The sequence below is a fragment of the Dendronephthya gigantea genome, unplaced genomic scaffold (assembly GCF_004324835.1).
Source record: "Dendronephthya gigantea isolate DGI-Jeju-01 unplaced genomic scaffold, DenGig_1.0 000259F, whole genome shotgun sequence".
Classification (NCBI taxonomy): Eukaryota; Metazoa; Cnidaria; class Anthozoa; order Malacalcyonacea; family Nephtheidae; genus Dendronephthya; species Dendronephthya gigantea.
In genome coordinates, this window is record NW_021163269.1 from 124,174 (window position 1) to 138,016 (window position 13,843).

The window sequence follows — 13,843 nt, forward strand, 5'->3', positions numbered from 1 at the left end:
CACAATGCGATTAGTCGTATACGATTTTTATCCTGACGTCACTCTTTGTGTTCATCAATTTATAACGAAGTTTTAAATGTGACATCTTTACACGCATTTATTCGATTACATACGCCAGTATACGAATGGTATACGACTAATCACAGGGCGCAATTTTTATATAGACTTTTACGCCACCAAGAAAAATCGTATTTAACTAAACACACGTAAAAATACGTTATATATTTTTACGTGGAAAAAGTATCATTTTCGCAAGCCAATCAATTGATATTTATTCGGGCTCTGACTCTCTGTCGACCTTAAATTGGTATAAGTATCAAACGGCTGATCGCAGTTGACCACAGGAGTGTTGGGATAAAAATGTTATCGATTTTATAAACTTTTTTCTTTTAGGCAAGGATAAATAAATAATTAAACCACCACAGCTGGAAAGAGCAAACTAAAAGTTATAAAATTGCAATGTTTGATTCCGAACTACGGTAAGTTCTTAGGTTCTCAAGTTCTCAAACGGACAAATTTGGTACAGTGCTTTGGTTCTCGTCTGGTTCAGGCTTTAAACGGTAAAAATGGATGAAAATTTGACCAGTTCTACGTGTTCAAACGAAAAAACCGGGCAAATTCGAGCACGGTCCCAAATTCGTCCCGTCCCGTGTGAACGTAGCCTCAATCTTCTACAAATCTTCTACAATTCGTCTCAGTCCCAGTCGCTCGTTGGACTGACTTTGCGCAGTACGCAGAAAACCTGGGAACGAGGATGCTCGCGTTGCATGATGGAAGGCTAACCCGCAAACAGGCATACTATTCTTCTGTGTACCCAATCGCCGGAGACTATGAAGGACAAACCCGCTTCCGTTTCAAGATCTTTCCCTTCCACTCTTTCAAATGAAAATGGCACACTCACAAATGTGTTGACATCTGTGTAAACTGATTGCAAACTGATTTATATTGCCCAGAATAATCGAAAACTCGATGAAAGCTCAGCGTTGTAACAAACTTACGAATCCTTGACTTTATTCATCTCCCTGATATGTGCATCTTCGTTCTGAGAAAAGAAAAAACACAAAGAGTTGATTTTCTCCCCATGCAGCGCCGCTCCCCCGCTTCTTTTCCCTACGAAAATTAAAAAATATGCCTCATTATACATGGCCGGTTTTTAAAACACCTGTTCTGGCTGAGCAAATTGAAGAGGTCGAAAAGTATTGAACAAAGCATTGCTTTCTGTCCGGCACGAATAACTTTCTCAAGCCTTCGTTTCAGAGTGCTCACATCTGCACGTAAATAGGCCTCTTGTCCCGTGTGAATTTTGTTCCAGAAATCGACAACATTTCGTCGTCTTTTTTGTTTAAGAATATCCCCCTCGGTCGGTGGAATAAAAGGGTTCTGTTTTAGTATACATCGCGGGATTTCTTGAGATCCTTGTTGTGAAAGTTGCTCTCACTCTCACCTAAAGACTGTCAAGCGATATAGCGCTGATAGCTATCTATGGAAAACATCGCTCCGAAAAGCATTTTGTTTTAATCTGGTGCAAAACATCCGTCGTCAAACTCCCCCAAGCCGTATGGCTGTTCGTGGGAACTCCTACGAATAGAATCGGTCTTTAATTCCCTCTCACCAAAATATTACATTGTTTCATAATTAAAGTTGTCCTTCGATTTTGAAGTTGAAGCCGCTCATATATAAAAGCTTCCGTTACTAGGAAAGGCTCTGTTCTAAAGCCACTAGACTTTTGGGTGAAGTCTATATACGGCAAACTCGCTTCATATCAACCTAAAATATAGCCGAAAATATCTATTACTTCTCCGCGATCAACAGCAGTATTAATGCATGCTTCTGTAATTCTTTCGTAAAACACAGCTGTATACTAGCGAAAATAAAAGATCCCTTTCCCTTTCAATAAAATAAAAAATACAAAGGCACACATCGCTTTAAAAAACGTACGGCTTAATAATTTAAGCCGGCACGGGACGCGTACAGATTTGCGACAACGAATAAAAAGGTTTCTTCGGCGTCTCGAGACTTATTTAACATCAAATTCTCGCTCTTTCCTAATAATTTGTAATAGCATTATGATTTTCGAGCTGTAATGAGTACACGATGCTTTGTTTCTTTGAACGCGAGCAGGTGGCTACTGGCAGCATGTATGTAAATAAGATATGTACTGTTTTGTATTGTGGCCTATTTCGCTTAGATGCGCCGGTCTAGAGGGCGCGTTATGATGAATATATTGACATCATGCGTGTGTGCATCGCCAGAAATGAACAGGTGTTACAACAACGCACATTATAAGGACGAAATCAAAAGAGGCCTGTGTCGTTATTAAAATCTGCAGCCCCGTCAAAAGCGAAGAGGATATATTCGCGGCTTGAAGGCATTCAGAACGGAAAAAGAAAGATCTGAAAAAGGAAGGAACGTGAGCGATATTTTCACGCGCTGTTTAGGATAGAGCCGAAAGGTTTTCAGGAGATGACAAGCTCGACGTCTGAAACAGATGTTATACCGTTGCTATACTCGGAAAGATCAGGCAAAAGATCGTCACAGAGTCGCTCTGAAGATTCAAAAGTTCGTTCGAAAGCAAAGTGTTTCGATAGAAGTGGTTCGAACTCGTTAAAACGTCCCAGGGGAAGCGACAACACCGCTTCTGAAAGAACTAAGAGCGTTGGCAAAGATGCAAAGCGTGGCAAAGCAAGCCATAGTTCAAGTGCGGCTGAGAAAAGGTCTTACGAAAGACGGCATTCGACCGAAGACGAACCCGATGTAGTCGCCTTGAGCTATCTGAACACAACAGGCTCGAAGTCGAACGGGCAATCATCGAATACGGGAAAGAAGGCGATAAGTGTCGCGAGAAAGTTTGGAGAGAGCCATTTAGGAGATGACGGCGAGCAACTCGAAGAGGTGGAACAGACAAGTGCGCAAATAAAACACTGCGGAAAGCGTGGAATTCGTAAAAAAATGTCCGGCGATTCGACGAAAAAAGTAAAATCCTCACCGGCGACGAAAAAGGATAGCTCTTGGAAACAAAATAGTCGATCGAGGCGTTTGGTAGCTAACGCAAGGGAACGCTCAAGGATTCATATTTTGAGCGACGCGTTTGAAAACTTACGGCGAGCTGTGCCGAGTTATTCTCACGATCAAAAACTCTCGAAGCTAGCGATACTGAAGCTGGCGACGTACTACATTTCCGCGCTTTCTAACCTGGCCGAGAGTGATACATCAGCAAGATCTCTCAAGCAGTTTGCGGATTGTGTGTCGCATTGCACGAACGCTTTGCAAACCGAGGGACGCTCTCGTAGGAAGAATTTCTAGGGAAAATATGTTGACTATATGAAACACTAGCCTGACAGCCTGACGCATCAGCGCACCTTGGTTCGAGGCGGTAAAGTTTCGCTGTATATTACCAAGGGCTGCATGCATATAGGCTTGTTTTTCCACCAATTTGAATCTACTGCTTGTTGCCAATTGTATATTTAAAATTATTTTATTAAACGGCACGTAATATTGTGCAAAGCAATACAGACATTATCAGCATGTAAATATATTAGTGAGAAAAATCTTGTGAGAAATGAACAGAAATACAGACCTATATCCAATTATATTCAGTATAATTTTACTTCTTTAAGCCTGATCCACACTTGTCCAAAGAATCTGGAATTCCTTTTGCCCGAGGTCACTTGTGCATAAAATGCTTTGTCCGTCGGAAAGTAAGACAATGGATCCCCGATTCTTAGGAGCTAGTGTGGTTCTCATATATCACCGACGGTCGGCGATGCCTATATTGTCGGTGATCACTGATGAATATATAAAGTGCTTTGTTATTTTGAATAAATTTTATACACTACGTCGCCGACTGTCTGCGATGCATATGAGAACAGGGCTTTAAAACGCAAAATTCTAAAATCCTAATATATGTTACCCGGAATATTTTTTCAACTATAATGCAAGATTATGCTTACTGGACTTCTAGGAAGAACAGTTTATGACAAATAGTTGGTTTAGTTTAGGTTTGGTTTTGTAAAACCGGATCAATAGAGAATTATCCTTGGTGGACCTTCAGGGAAAACACATGCAGTTTGGAAATGACATGCACAGATATCCTGTATAAATAATATAAACTAAATTTAGTTTGGGTTTCCTCCTGTAGTAACACTGGATCAATAAGAGATGATCCTTACTGGGCCTCTAGGAAGAACAGTTTAGAACTGATAGAGCTATCCAGCTAGTGTAAGTAAAGTTAGTTTAGTTTAGGTTTCCTCCTGTATTAACACTGGATCAATAAGAGATGATCCTTACTGGATCTCTAGGAAGAACAGTTTCGAACTGATAGAGCTATCCAGTATAAATAAAGTTAGTTTAGTTTAGGTTTCCTCCTGAAGTAACAATGGATCAATAAGAGTCGATCCCTACTGGACTAATATAGGTGGACCAGTCATGCATGGAACTCTTATCAGGAAATGAGTATTACGGAGCCAGCACTGACCTTTATCGTCTCCTGTGGTGTGCTAAGGTATTATTTTCGGTTGCAATTTGCAAAGCTATAACGGGTGGCAGAAAAAAGCATAAATGCATGATATTAATGTTGACGCTCTCCAAAAAAAACATGGACAATGCTGTTTTTAGCTTGTCAACTCTTCATTTTCAACTTTCCCGGAAAATTATTGTTCCATATGCCGCATGAGGGTGCATCTTTGGAAAAAGAATCGGCCTTTCCTTAACTGAACGCTTTTCAGTCTTAAGTCAAGCAACAATATAGTTAAAGAATATATAGTCTTTAGCTTTGCATGAAACTCAATATTTATTAAAAACGGCAATACCGTATAGATCAATTTATAAATCATATTATTTCTCGTTACGAATGGCAACGGTGGGGAAAAATCATGTTCGTAATATGCAAACTAAAATAACAGCAGCTAGTGCTCAATTTATCAACGTCAGCTATTTATCGAACTTAACTATCATTTGAAATCTCAAACAAGCGTGAATGACGCAAGCATCTGGTCTGCTTTGAAAAACGCATCATCTTTAAAAATATAGCTACAAATATACATTGAATTTATCCATATATATTTAGCCCTACGACATTTAATATCTAGTCTTCCCCATGGGATACAGTAAGCGGGAAAAGTAATGAACTTCTTTTAAAATTAATTAATGCAGTATATGTAATTTTTCACAATCGCAAAAGGAAAGCACAGCTGTTCGCCGCTGTTTTGAAAAGCGACAGCCGGTGACGCGAGCCGAATCGTTTGGAAATTTGACAATATCTCGAACAAACTAACCTATGTTGGCAAAATTAAAAGTTAACCGCGCCAGAGATTATCGGTTCAGGTCAACGAGGATATAAAAATGACTGATATAGGATATTTCATCATAAGACTTGCCTCTTTGCTCTCATCCGAGCTGAATCAGATATGACAATTAAGGATGAAATTGTGTAAATACACGCGGAAAGACGAAAAAATAATCGCTCTTTTAAAAAGTCAAAACATATTCCGAACTTTTATGATAAAATATCGAAGCGTAACCGTTCAAAACCGAAGCCTGCCAATGTCAAATTAATGTTCATATTTCATAATTCAAAGACAAGGAATATATGCCTTGGAGTACATACTTCGCCCGCATATTATTAAATTTTCATTTTGATAAATTACAGGGTAAACGTTACTCAAAACAACGAAGCCCTTTTACACCGTAGTGCGACATTTGAACTGGGTAAAGTCGGCGCTTTGGAGTCATTTTTTACATGAGCAACATAAGCAATCACGTTTCCCAAAGGCATTTTAAAACTGCTTGGGTCAAAGTTAGTTCAGAGCTTCGCAAAAGGTTAGAAAAACAAAATTTTAATTATACGATTCGCTGTTATGAGATATTTTAACACCTGTACGATCCCATATCGTGTTTGGCGGTAATTATAGCACTTGTATCGGGAAATAAGATAGCCGTTAATGTTGCTTAAATAATTCATGGCTGTGTGACGTATGTATTATAAACTGCGCAGTCAGTGTGTACATGCGATCCTTTCAATCAGCGGGTTTCGTGATCTCATTGTGGCCTAACAAGGGTAGGGTTGGTCGTATGTATTGTGGATTTAGGGATGGGAAGATTTGGAATGGAAAACATCGCTCAGAAGGTGAGGGTATGTAACAAGAGATAAAGGAGAGCTGAGATCAGAAGATGTGAGGTGGTAGACATTGCAGAGAAGATGAGGGAAGCAAGGTTGAGATGATATGGACAAGTAATAAGAAGAGATGAAGAAGAGTTTGTCAGAGATATTATGAAATGAAAAGATCAGAAGATGTGAGGTGGTGGTTGACATTGCAGAAAAGATGAGGGAAGCAAGGTTGAGATGATATGGCCGGACAAGTAATAAGAAGAGATGAAGGACAGATGGTCAGAGATATGAAATAAAGAGATCAGAAGAAGATGTGAGGTGGTAGATATTGCAGAGAAGACGAGGGAAGCAAGGTTGAGATGATATGGACAAGTAATAAGAAGAGATGAAGGAGAGCTGCTCAGAGATATTATGAAATAAAAAGATCAGAAGAAGATGTGAGGTGGTAGACATTGCAGAGAAGATGAGGGAAGCAAGGTTGAGATGATATCGACACGTAATAAGAAGAGATGAAGGAGAGCTGGTCAGAGATATGAAATAAAGAGATCAGAAGAAGATGTGAGGTGGTAGATATTGCAGAGGAAATGAGGAAAGCAAGGTTGAGATGGGAAGGACAAATCTTTCACAAACCACAAACTTTATAGGGAAATAAATACCACAAGTTTCGCACTAATCCTATGCACAGGAAATATAATTTTATTCAAAGACACTCATTGTTATATTTAGCGTCTTCATAACGTCCTACACGTGTTTTACGACTTCCTTGCAACAATGTTAATGCGTTAAAGCTGGCAACGTGCCTATACTAAAATATTTACCTCACCAGAGCAGATTGTTATAATTAATATATATATTTATCGTCGGTTAAAGCGCGTCTTTGAAGAACCTGTCGGCCAGTGGCTCTTGTCTACAATGTTTGTTTTTGTCATAAAAGACCTCGAGGGTTCTGATTTATAGTTTCTGTTCTTTTGAAGCGAAATTTTATGGCCGCAATTAATTACTCGAAAGTCAAGTATCATGTTTCGAACACGTGCCGCTCGTCAAGTAGGGACTTCCTAGAATGGTAATGAACACGCTTTCCGGAATAACTCAGCTATTTTTTCGAAAATCCTCTTATGAAATACTTTCGGACTTCGAGAATTGTATTTTCGTATACAAGAAAGTCTGTCGGCGGCTCGTGGACCTATGGCTATGTTCGTCATTCCTCAATTCAGGAGAGTGGCAAGACGATGTTACTAAAGCATAGTTCAGTCGTGTAGATAAAAATCCTTAGGATTAAATGTCGGAATATTTTACGTATTTTTTATAGCAGTTGCTTATTTCCCCATTACGTTTTATCCAGAAAAAATAATGTGTGCAAGCAAACGTTATTATATATAAGCATTATCAACCGGTGGCCTTTTGACTCCATTTAAGTCAAACTGGAAGCAATCTTCTCACATGTGACTGAGGTGAAATTATAATCAGACAACTGCATATTACAGGAATCAAACCTCAGTCACAGAGATGAAAGACACATGGACTAACCACTGTGTTTGGTAGAGTCAAACTAGAAACACTCTTCTCACATGTGACTGAGGTGAAATTATAATCAGACAACTGCATATTACAGAAATCAAATCAAGCATAATGAAGTCAAAAATTTTCCTCAAAGCGCTAGCATCTAATGAACTAGCCTACATTTCTTAAATATTTCCTGCCATAATGACCCCATGCTTTATTTACTAACCTGAAACGTGATTTTTTTTCCTTGAACTGAAATGACCTCGTGTCGGCATCTGACGCGTGTTCAGCCTCAGGTGATTGTAACTAAAACAAAGAATATTGCACTACTACAGAATGTAACATGTAACGAGAATAACAATCAATCGGGGATTAAGAGCAGTTAAATCTATTAATGAAATACTAGATTTAAACTATAATGATATTCTACAATTATCGAGAAGACTGGCCGTTTCTGTGTACGTTATAAAGACGACAAAGCATCTATAGATATATAAATAACCTTTATCAAAGAGATACGTTCCAATATTACCAGGGAGCAGCGTCGCAGCGTCTTCAAACAACTTAGCATCAAATGTGGTAAAACAACTGGCTAAAATAGACAAAAAAATTCTCGACATTTCGAACTGCGGGCCTTCGTCAGGAGAGTTAGTATGAAAAATGACTACAAACTCTCTTGATGAAGGCCCTCAAGTCGAAACGTCGAGAAGTGTTTTGTCTATTTTAGCAAGTTGTTATACTACTTTATCAAAGAGAGCCTGGAGAACCTGGGTATACACAAGTTAATTTTTGTAAATCATGCAAATTCGATTAAAGATTTATGCGTATGATTCATCAAAAATTGCCGGATTTAAATCACTAAATCTCAGAGGCTGCAGCTTCCTCCCTCCCCGCCTCTTGAACCTTTCAACGGCGTGGTACACTTGACGTGGTAAATGTATTCAGGAGGGAGCTTTATCAATGACTAGAAATACGACTAAGATTCGTCATTTTCGCGCGTTGTTTGCTCACGCCATCAGCCAAAACTCGTAAATCGCCAATCATTACGTACGAGTTTGTTGATTAACTTCGTCGTTCAGAAGCGAAGGTGAAAAAAGCCTGGTTTGCGAGGTAGATGGCGTACGCAAAAGCACCGAGTTTGGGGCGGGAAGCACCGAGTTTGGGGCGGGAAGCCCCGTAGTTTGGACGAATCTTTTATTCGTAGTCACTGCTAAAGCACTCTTTTGATGGCCCGGTCACTGGTTGCATCAGTGAAGAATGTACTAAGGGAGTTAATTATAGTAAAAATCAAACTATATTTTACCTTTTCCTTCCATATTATCACTGGATCAAACAACTATAATTTCTTTCAGACATCTATAGGAAGAAAAGTTTAGATTAGAACAAGAGTAATCCAGTATAAATAAAGTTAGTTTAGTTTAGGTTTGGATCAATAAGAGATGATCCTTACTGGACCTCTAGGAAGAACAGTTTAGAACTGATAGAGCTTTCCACTATAAATAAACTTTAGTTTAGTTTAGGTTTCCTCCTGCAGTAACACTGAAGCTATATACTAGTATATAGGAAAAACAATTTGGAAATGATAGCGCTTTTCAGTTATTTCAGGTTAGGTTTCGTCTTGTAGTAATTATGCATCATCAACATTGCATCAATATGTAATGAGCTTTGATATAGCAATCTAACATAAATACGTTCGCGTTTATTTAAGATTTTTTCACGGCACTTAAACTTGTAAAACAAACAAAACAATGGAAAAGAAAATAAACTACATAATTGCTAATTTGGCAGTGTCAACAAACAATTTGACACTCGCTAAGTTCTCGAAAAGTAATATGGTCTAATTTGTTTAGTTTCAACCAGGCCCGATTTGTGCACGAAGGTGCACTAATGCGTCAAAAGATTTTATCTCACATTTATTAAGCGTTGCAGACGGACAGACTGGCGACGGGTCAGCAATCAGCATCACCGCGCGCGCACACTGCAGAAAGTGGCTTGGGTTTCATCCAACCAAGATCGGGGACGTTTCTCCATTAGGAATAGCCCTAAAGGCGGGGAGCACGCATCTTTTTGCAGTTCGAACAGACCGGGGTCCCTTTTATCCATAGATAATTATGCCACTTTCCCACCCCCCTGTCGACGCTAGAGTTTATCTTCACTTGACCTCTAGGAAGGAACGTTTAAAACGGTAATATTATCCTTTATAAATAACTTTACTATATTTTTGGTTTCTTCCTGTATAGTAACACTGGATCAATAAGAGTTGATCTTTACTGGACGTCTAGGAAGAACAGTTTAGAACTGATAGAGCTATCCAGTATAAATAAAGTTAGTTTTGTTTAGGTTTCCTCCTGTAGTAACACTGGATCAATAAGAGATGATCCTTACTGGACCTTTAGGAAGAACAGTTCAGAACTCATAGAGCTATCCAGTATAAATAAAGTTAGTTTAGTTTAGGTTTCCTCCTATAGTAACACTGGTTAAATAAGGTCCTCTCCTGTAACTGATTTTTTTTCATATCTGTCCTGACTGTCCATTGACTGAGTAACATGAAACGTGTAGTGTTATATCGGCAGTGTATTAAAATTGAATCACCTAAATTTACACAGGAGGCATAACTTCCTAAATTTTTGCTCATGATAATTAGTTTTAGAAAAAACACCAAACACGTCAGCCGGATGTTTACGATTGTTATATACAAGGATATTTTCATAACTTCCTGCCCAAGACTAATACTCTTCATTACGGCGAACTACGCATTTCAAATTTAAAAATTAAGTGCCTGTTTAATAAAACTGACATGTTTACATAGCTATATCAAGTGAAAAAAACTGAATTCTCGCATATCTTGAATCAACACGTATAATTCGGTTGAAGTTGCTCTCCGAAAAAGGGCTCTTTGAAACACGCTTGCAGCCTTACAACGCAACATCGACCATGCATTTATGAAACTAATTTGGCAGTCTTCTGCCTTCGAAATTTCGTTTTGGAAAGCTTCGATATAGTTCGCATTTACTGTCTTTGAGCAAAGAAACTTAACGGATAGTTAGGGTAAGCCAACAGTGGATCGGTTGTGTACTACAGGGGATCGGTAATGAGTAAACGGTATTCTCAATGGTATCAAATGTTACGACATGAGGCTTGTAGATTACAGCTAATCAGTTGCGCATGCTTTACTAATTTAGACACGTTTACTAAACGCCGGATTTTGCAACAATTTCAAAACTTCCAGTTCTTTTCACCCCCGATCGAAGAGCGGAGGTGGGAGCGAGGGGGAAGTTATGGGGCAGTATCCTTACCCCATAAATATGTGGCGTGATTCACACTTGGGTAAAACAACTCGACACACTGTTATCATCGGATTCATGTAACAACGCTGTTTCGTCGATCAAAATAAACTTCTACAGCCGGCTCGAGATGATAACTTCCTTACGGAGATTACTGCATGGCATTCGCCGTGATTTCCTGATTTGGGAAGCTTAAATTGGTATGATAGGCTTTGACAGCGACTTCCCGTGTTTCCAACAGACATATCAATTATCGTTTAATACTACACGTGGGCAAGGCAAAGCGGGCTAGCCTGCCGAATCTGTTCACACGGTGATATTCAGTACAACAACTCGTGCTGTCACATGTCTTTCACCAGCCTAAAAAACTCCTCATGTTCATGTAACAGCCTACCACGTGGTCTTCAACACCTACTTATTTCAAATTTCGACGAGTTAACGAAATTTTTTCCTGGGTCAGTGAAGCATGGGTGCTCATCCTGCAACGATTCTGCAGGTCTTTGAATATAGACTAATTTCAAACAACTTTAGTCGTTAGGAGCTGTTGTATCTAATGCAAAGCCAACCGGGTTTGATAATGTAACGATTGTAAATTGACTACCTATTAGTATTAATGAATATAAGCTTTTTTGAAGTGATCTTATGTTAAGACAGACACAGTCTAGCTTAACATCATTTCATGCGCTTCGATATGGAAATTATATTCGCCCAAATTTTTATACTTTTTTTTACTACAAACGTGATGATAAAAAAACAAAAATTCCTCTTCATATAATTACAAATTCCTTTTATAATGGCACTTGTTTCGCCAGACATTGGAAAAAGTTGCAAACATTGTATTGTAGCGAATTATAGCGACGCATGCCGATAACCGAACGACAGGCATTTATAAAATACTACACAGTCCCGAGTCCGACGAGCCCATTGTTAAAAAGCATGCTTTTTGAGCATGCTTAAGTATTGCGGAGTCAATTAAGACCCATTCACGCAAAATGACATTGAGTTCTCAATGGCACGTGCTGGCAATTTAGTTGGTGATTACTGAATGAATGGGGCGGCCTTGACGCTTTGTCATTATGACTGACAGGCGAGCCATTGTTTGAGAGCGCATTTCATAGGCCAGAGAGCAGGCGCGTGTACTCAAGGCTTTCTTTATAACTGCGCCGGAACAAAGCCGCGAGATCATTTGTGTCAGTTACATTCAGCGTGTTGGCTCGTTTATACACACACTCCCTGCGTCGCAACAGCCCCAATTCGTAGCAAGTGCTGCTTTAACAATGAACGATTACCAAACATCGTTGAGTTCGCCATGTGTCGACGATGCCGAGGACACAAATGGCGTTCAGGAGGTTGCAAAGGAGCTCCAAGCAAAACCGCGCTACAGAAAGTGGGTGGTACTCGACAAAACGCGACGTCTGAAAGCCAGTGCCCGTGAGAGAAAACGGCGGCACGTCCTCAACAGCGCACTGGAAAGTCTACGCAAAAAAGTACCCTGCTTCGACAGACAAAATCCGCAAAAACTTTCGAAAATCGAGGTGCTCCGTCAAGCAATCGACTACATCACAGACCTCAGCGAATGTCTGCAAAGCGCAAATTCTGCAACAAGTTTCACGATGACTGCTTTGACAGCACCAATGTTCTTCGATCAAGCCATGAACTACGGTAGCCAGTCGGCATATTCGAGTATGTTGTACGGGAGGTCAATGTTGATCGATTGCAGCTCTGGCGACCAGGAACCAAGCAGTCCCACGTTAGAGGATTGCTTATCTCCTGAACCGAACACACAATATGCCTGTTATGACACCGCTTCAAACGAGGTGAGATTAAGCTTATTCATATGCTTTAGATAAAAGAAACTCCACTATCCAGCCACCCGTAAAATCAAGCGTGGACCGACTTCACGGCAGAATTATTTTGCAATTTCTATATTTAGGAACAAAATTGAATCGAAAAGTAACAACTTTTCAACTTAATTGCAACACTAATAGTTGGACATTCTTGCCTACCCTGCAGCTCGGCTATAAGTTCCTACAGGCTACAGGCTATGATTAATTGTATCTTTTTTAAGTTTGACTATTAAATTACATATGTTTGCATGCTCTTATTTCACGAAATTCGTTTACAACCAACGGGGATACGTCGCTTTTTATTCCACACCAAAAATCCAGAACATAAAATGTAACTTCGGTATACTTCAAGAACTTGCGTATACGGAGATTATTAGGCAAACTTGCAACACGATTAATAGCCACATGAAATTCACACAAAACTATTACAAACACGTACACACCGCTTCTTGATAAGATTTTAATGTGCTACATATGCGCTTAACGACTTTGTAATTGTGGCAATGTTAGTCAAACGCTTACAGAACGATTAAATCTTTTCTAATGCGACTCCTTCTCGCTCTGCGAGGATCAAACGGATTTTAATACTTGTTTGCTTTTTGTTGTCTTTAGGACTTTGATTACGGTATTAACGACGCTGAACTGGATGTTTATCTTCGCGGGTATAAACAGTGATATTCAATGCATCTATGAACGCTCTGAAGGCGTTTTATGTTAGCAATCGATTGGACAAAGTTTGCCGTGGCATCAGGAAGCGATACAAAAGAAATTGAAGAATTATAATCATTGATTATAATTATAATATTGTTTAATTAAATGAGTTCCTCGCTAAAGCTTAGTAAACGGACACCAATCCTGCCAGGCAGAATACTAGAGATATATATTTTATTGAGAGATATTGAGAATATATTATTGTATATTATACACATTGCATGCTATATGCTTCTGGTAACTTCCTGTGGACGAGATAAACACGAAGGCCGTTGATTGCCAATCAACGCTCAGTCGATATCGTCCTCACTCGATAGAAACTCAAAGTTGCGACCAGCAAATTTTGTACATTTTAAAGAAGAGATCCAATCTTTTTAAATCTTTTATCAAAC

At 39.3% G+C, this 13,843-nt stretch overlaps 2 protein-coding genes and 1 long non-coding RNA gene across 3 annotated transcripts; 2 read left to right on the forward strand and 1 right to left on the reverse strand.

Moving 5' to 3' along the window:
- Positions 1–125: 125 nt before the first annotated feature.
- LOC114540998 lies at positions 126–9,037 on the reverse strand. Its single transcript, XR_003689176.1, has 4 exons — positions 8,913–9,037; positions 7,836–7,915; positions 4,475–4,529; positions 126–1,042 (listed from the first exon to the last, which is right to left on the reverse strand). It is a non-coding gene; the product is annotated as an uncharacterized LOC114540998 (long non-coding RNA).
- On the forward strand, positions 2,271–3,799 carry LOC114540995 (basic helix-loop-helix transcription factor amos-like). Its single transcript, XM_028560989.1, has one exon. It carries the CDS (start codon positions 2,464–2,466, stop codon positions 3,301–3,303), a length of 840 nt encoding a protein of 279 aa, XP_028416790.1. The 5' UTR covers positions 2,271–2,463; the 3' UTR covers positions 3,304–3,799.
- A 3,075-nt stretch (positions 9,038–12,112) lies between the features above and the next one.
- Positions 12,113–13,639, forward strand: LOC114540977 (neurogenic differentiation factor 6-B-like). Its single transcript, XM_028560966.1, has 2 exons — positions 12,113–12,710; positions 13,353–13,639. Exons 1-2 carry the CDS (start codon positions 12,171–12,173, stop codon positions 13,413–13,415), a joined length of 603 nt encoding a protein of 200 aa, XP_028416767.1. The 5' UTR covers positions 12,113–12,170; the 3' UTR covers positions 13,416–13,639.
- The last annotated feature ends 204 nt before the right edge of the window (positions 13,640–13,843 follow it).

Bases quoted from the DNA above. Each gene is read 5' to 3' on its own strand.
- LOC114540995 (XM_028560989.1), top strand. From the start codon at position 2,464: ATGACAAGCTCGACGTCTGAAACAGATGTTATACCGTTGCTATACTCG.
- LOC114540977 (XM_028560966.1), top strand. From the start codon at position 12,171: ATGAACGATTACCAAACATCGTTGAGTTCGCCATGTGTCGACGATGCC. The intron at 12,711-13,352 runs GTGAGATTAAGC...TGTTGTCTTTAG, and splicing joins ATGACACCGCTTCAAACGAG to GACTTTGATTACGGTATTAA.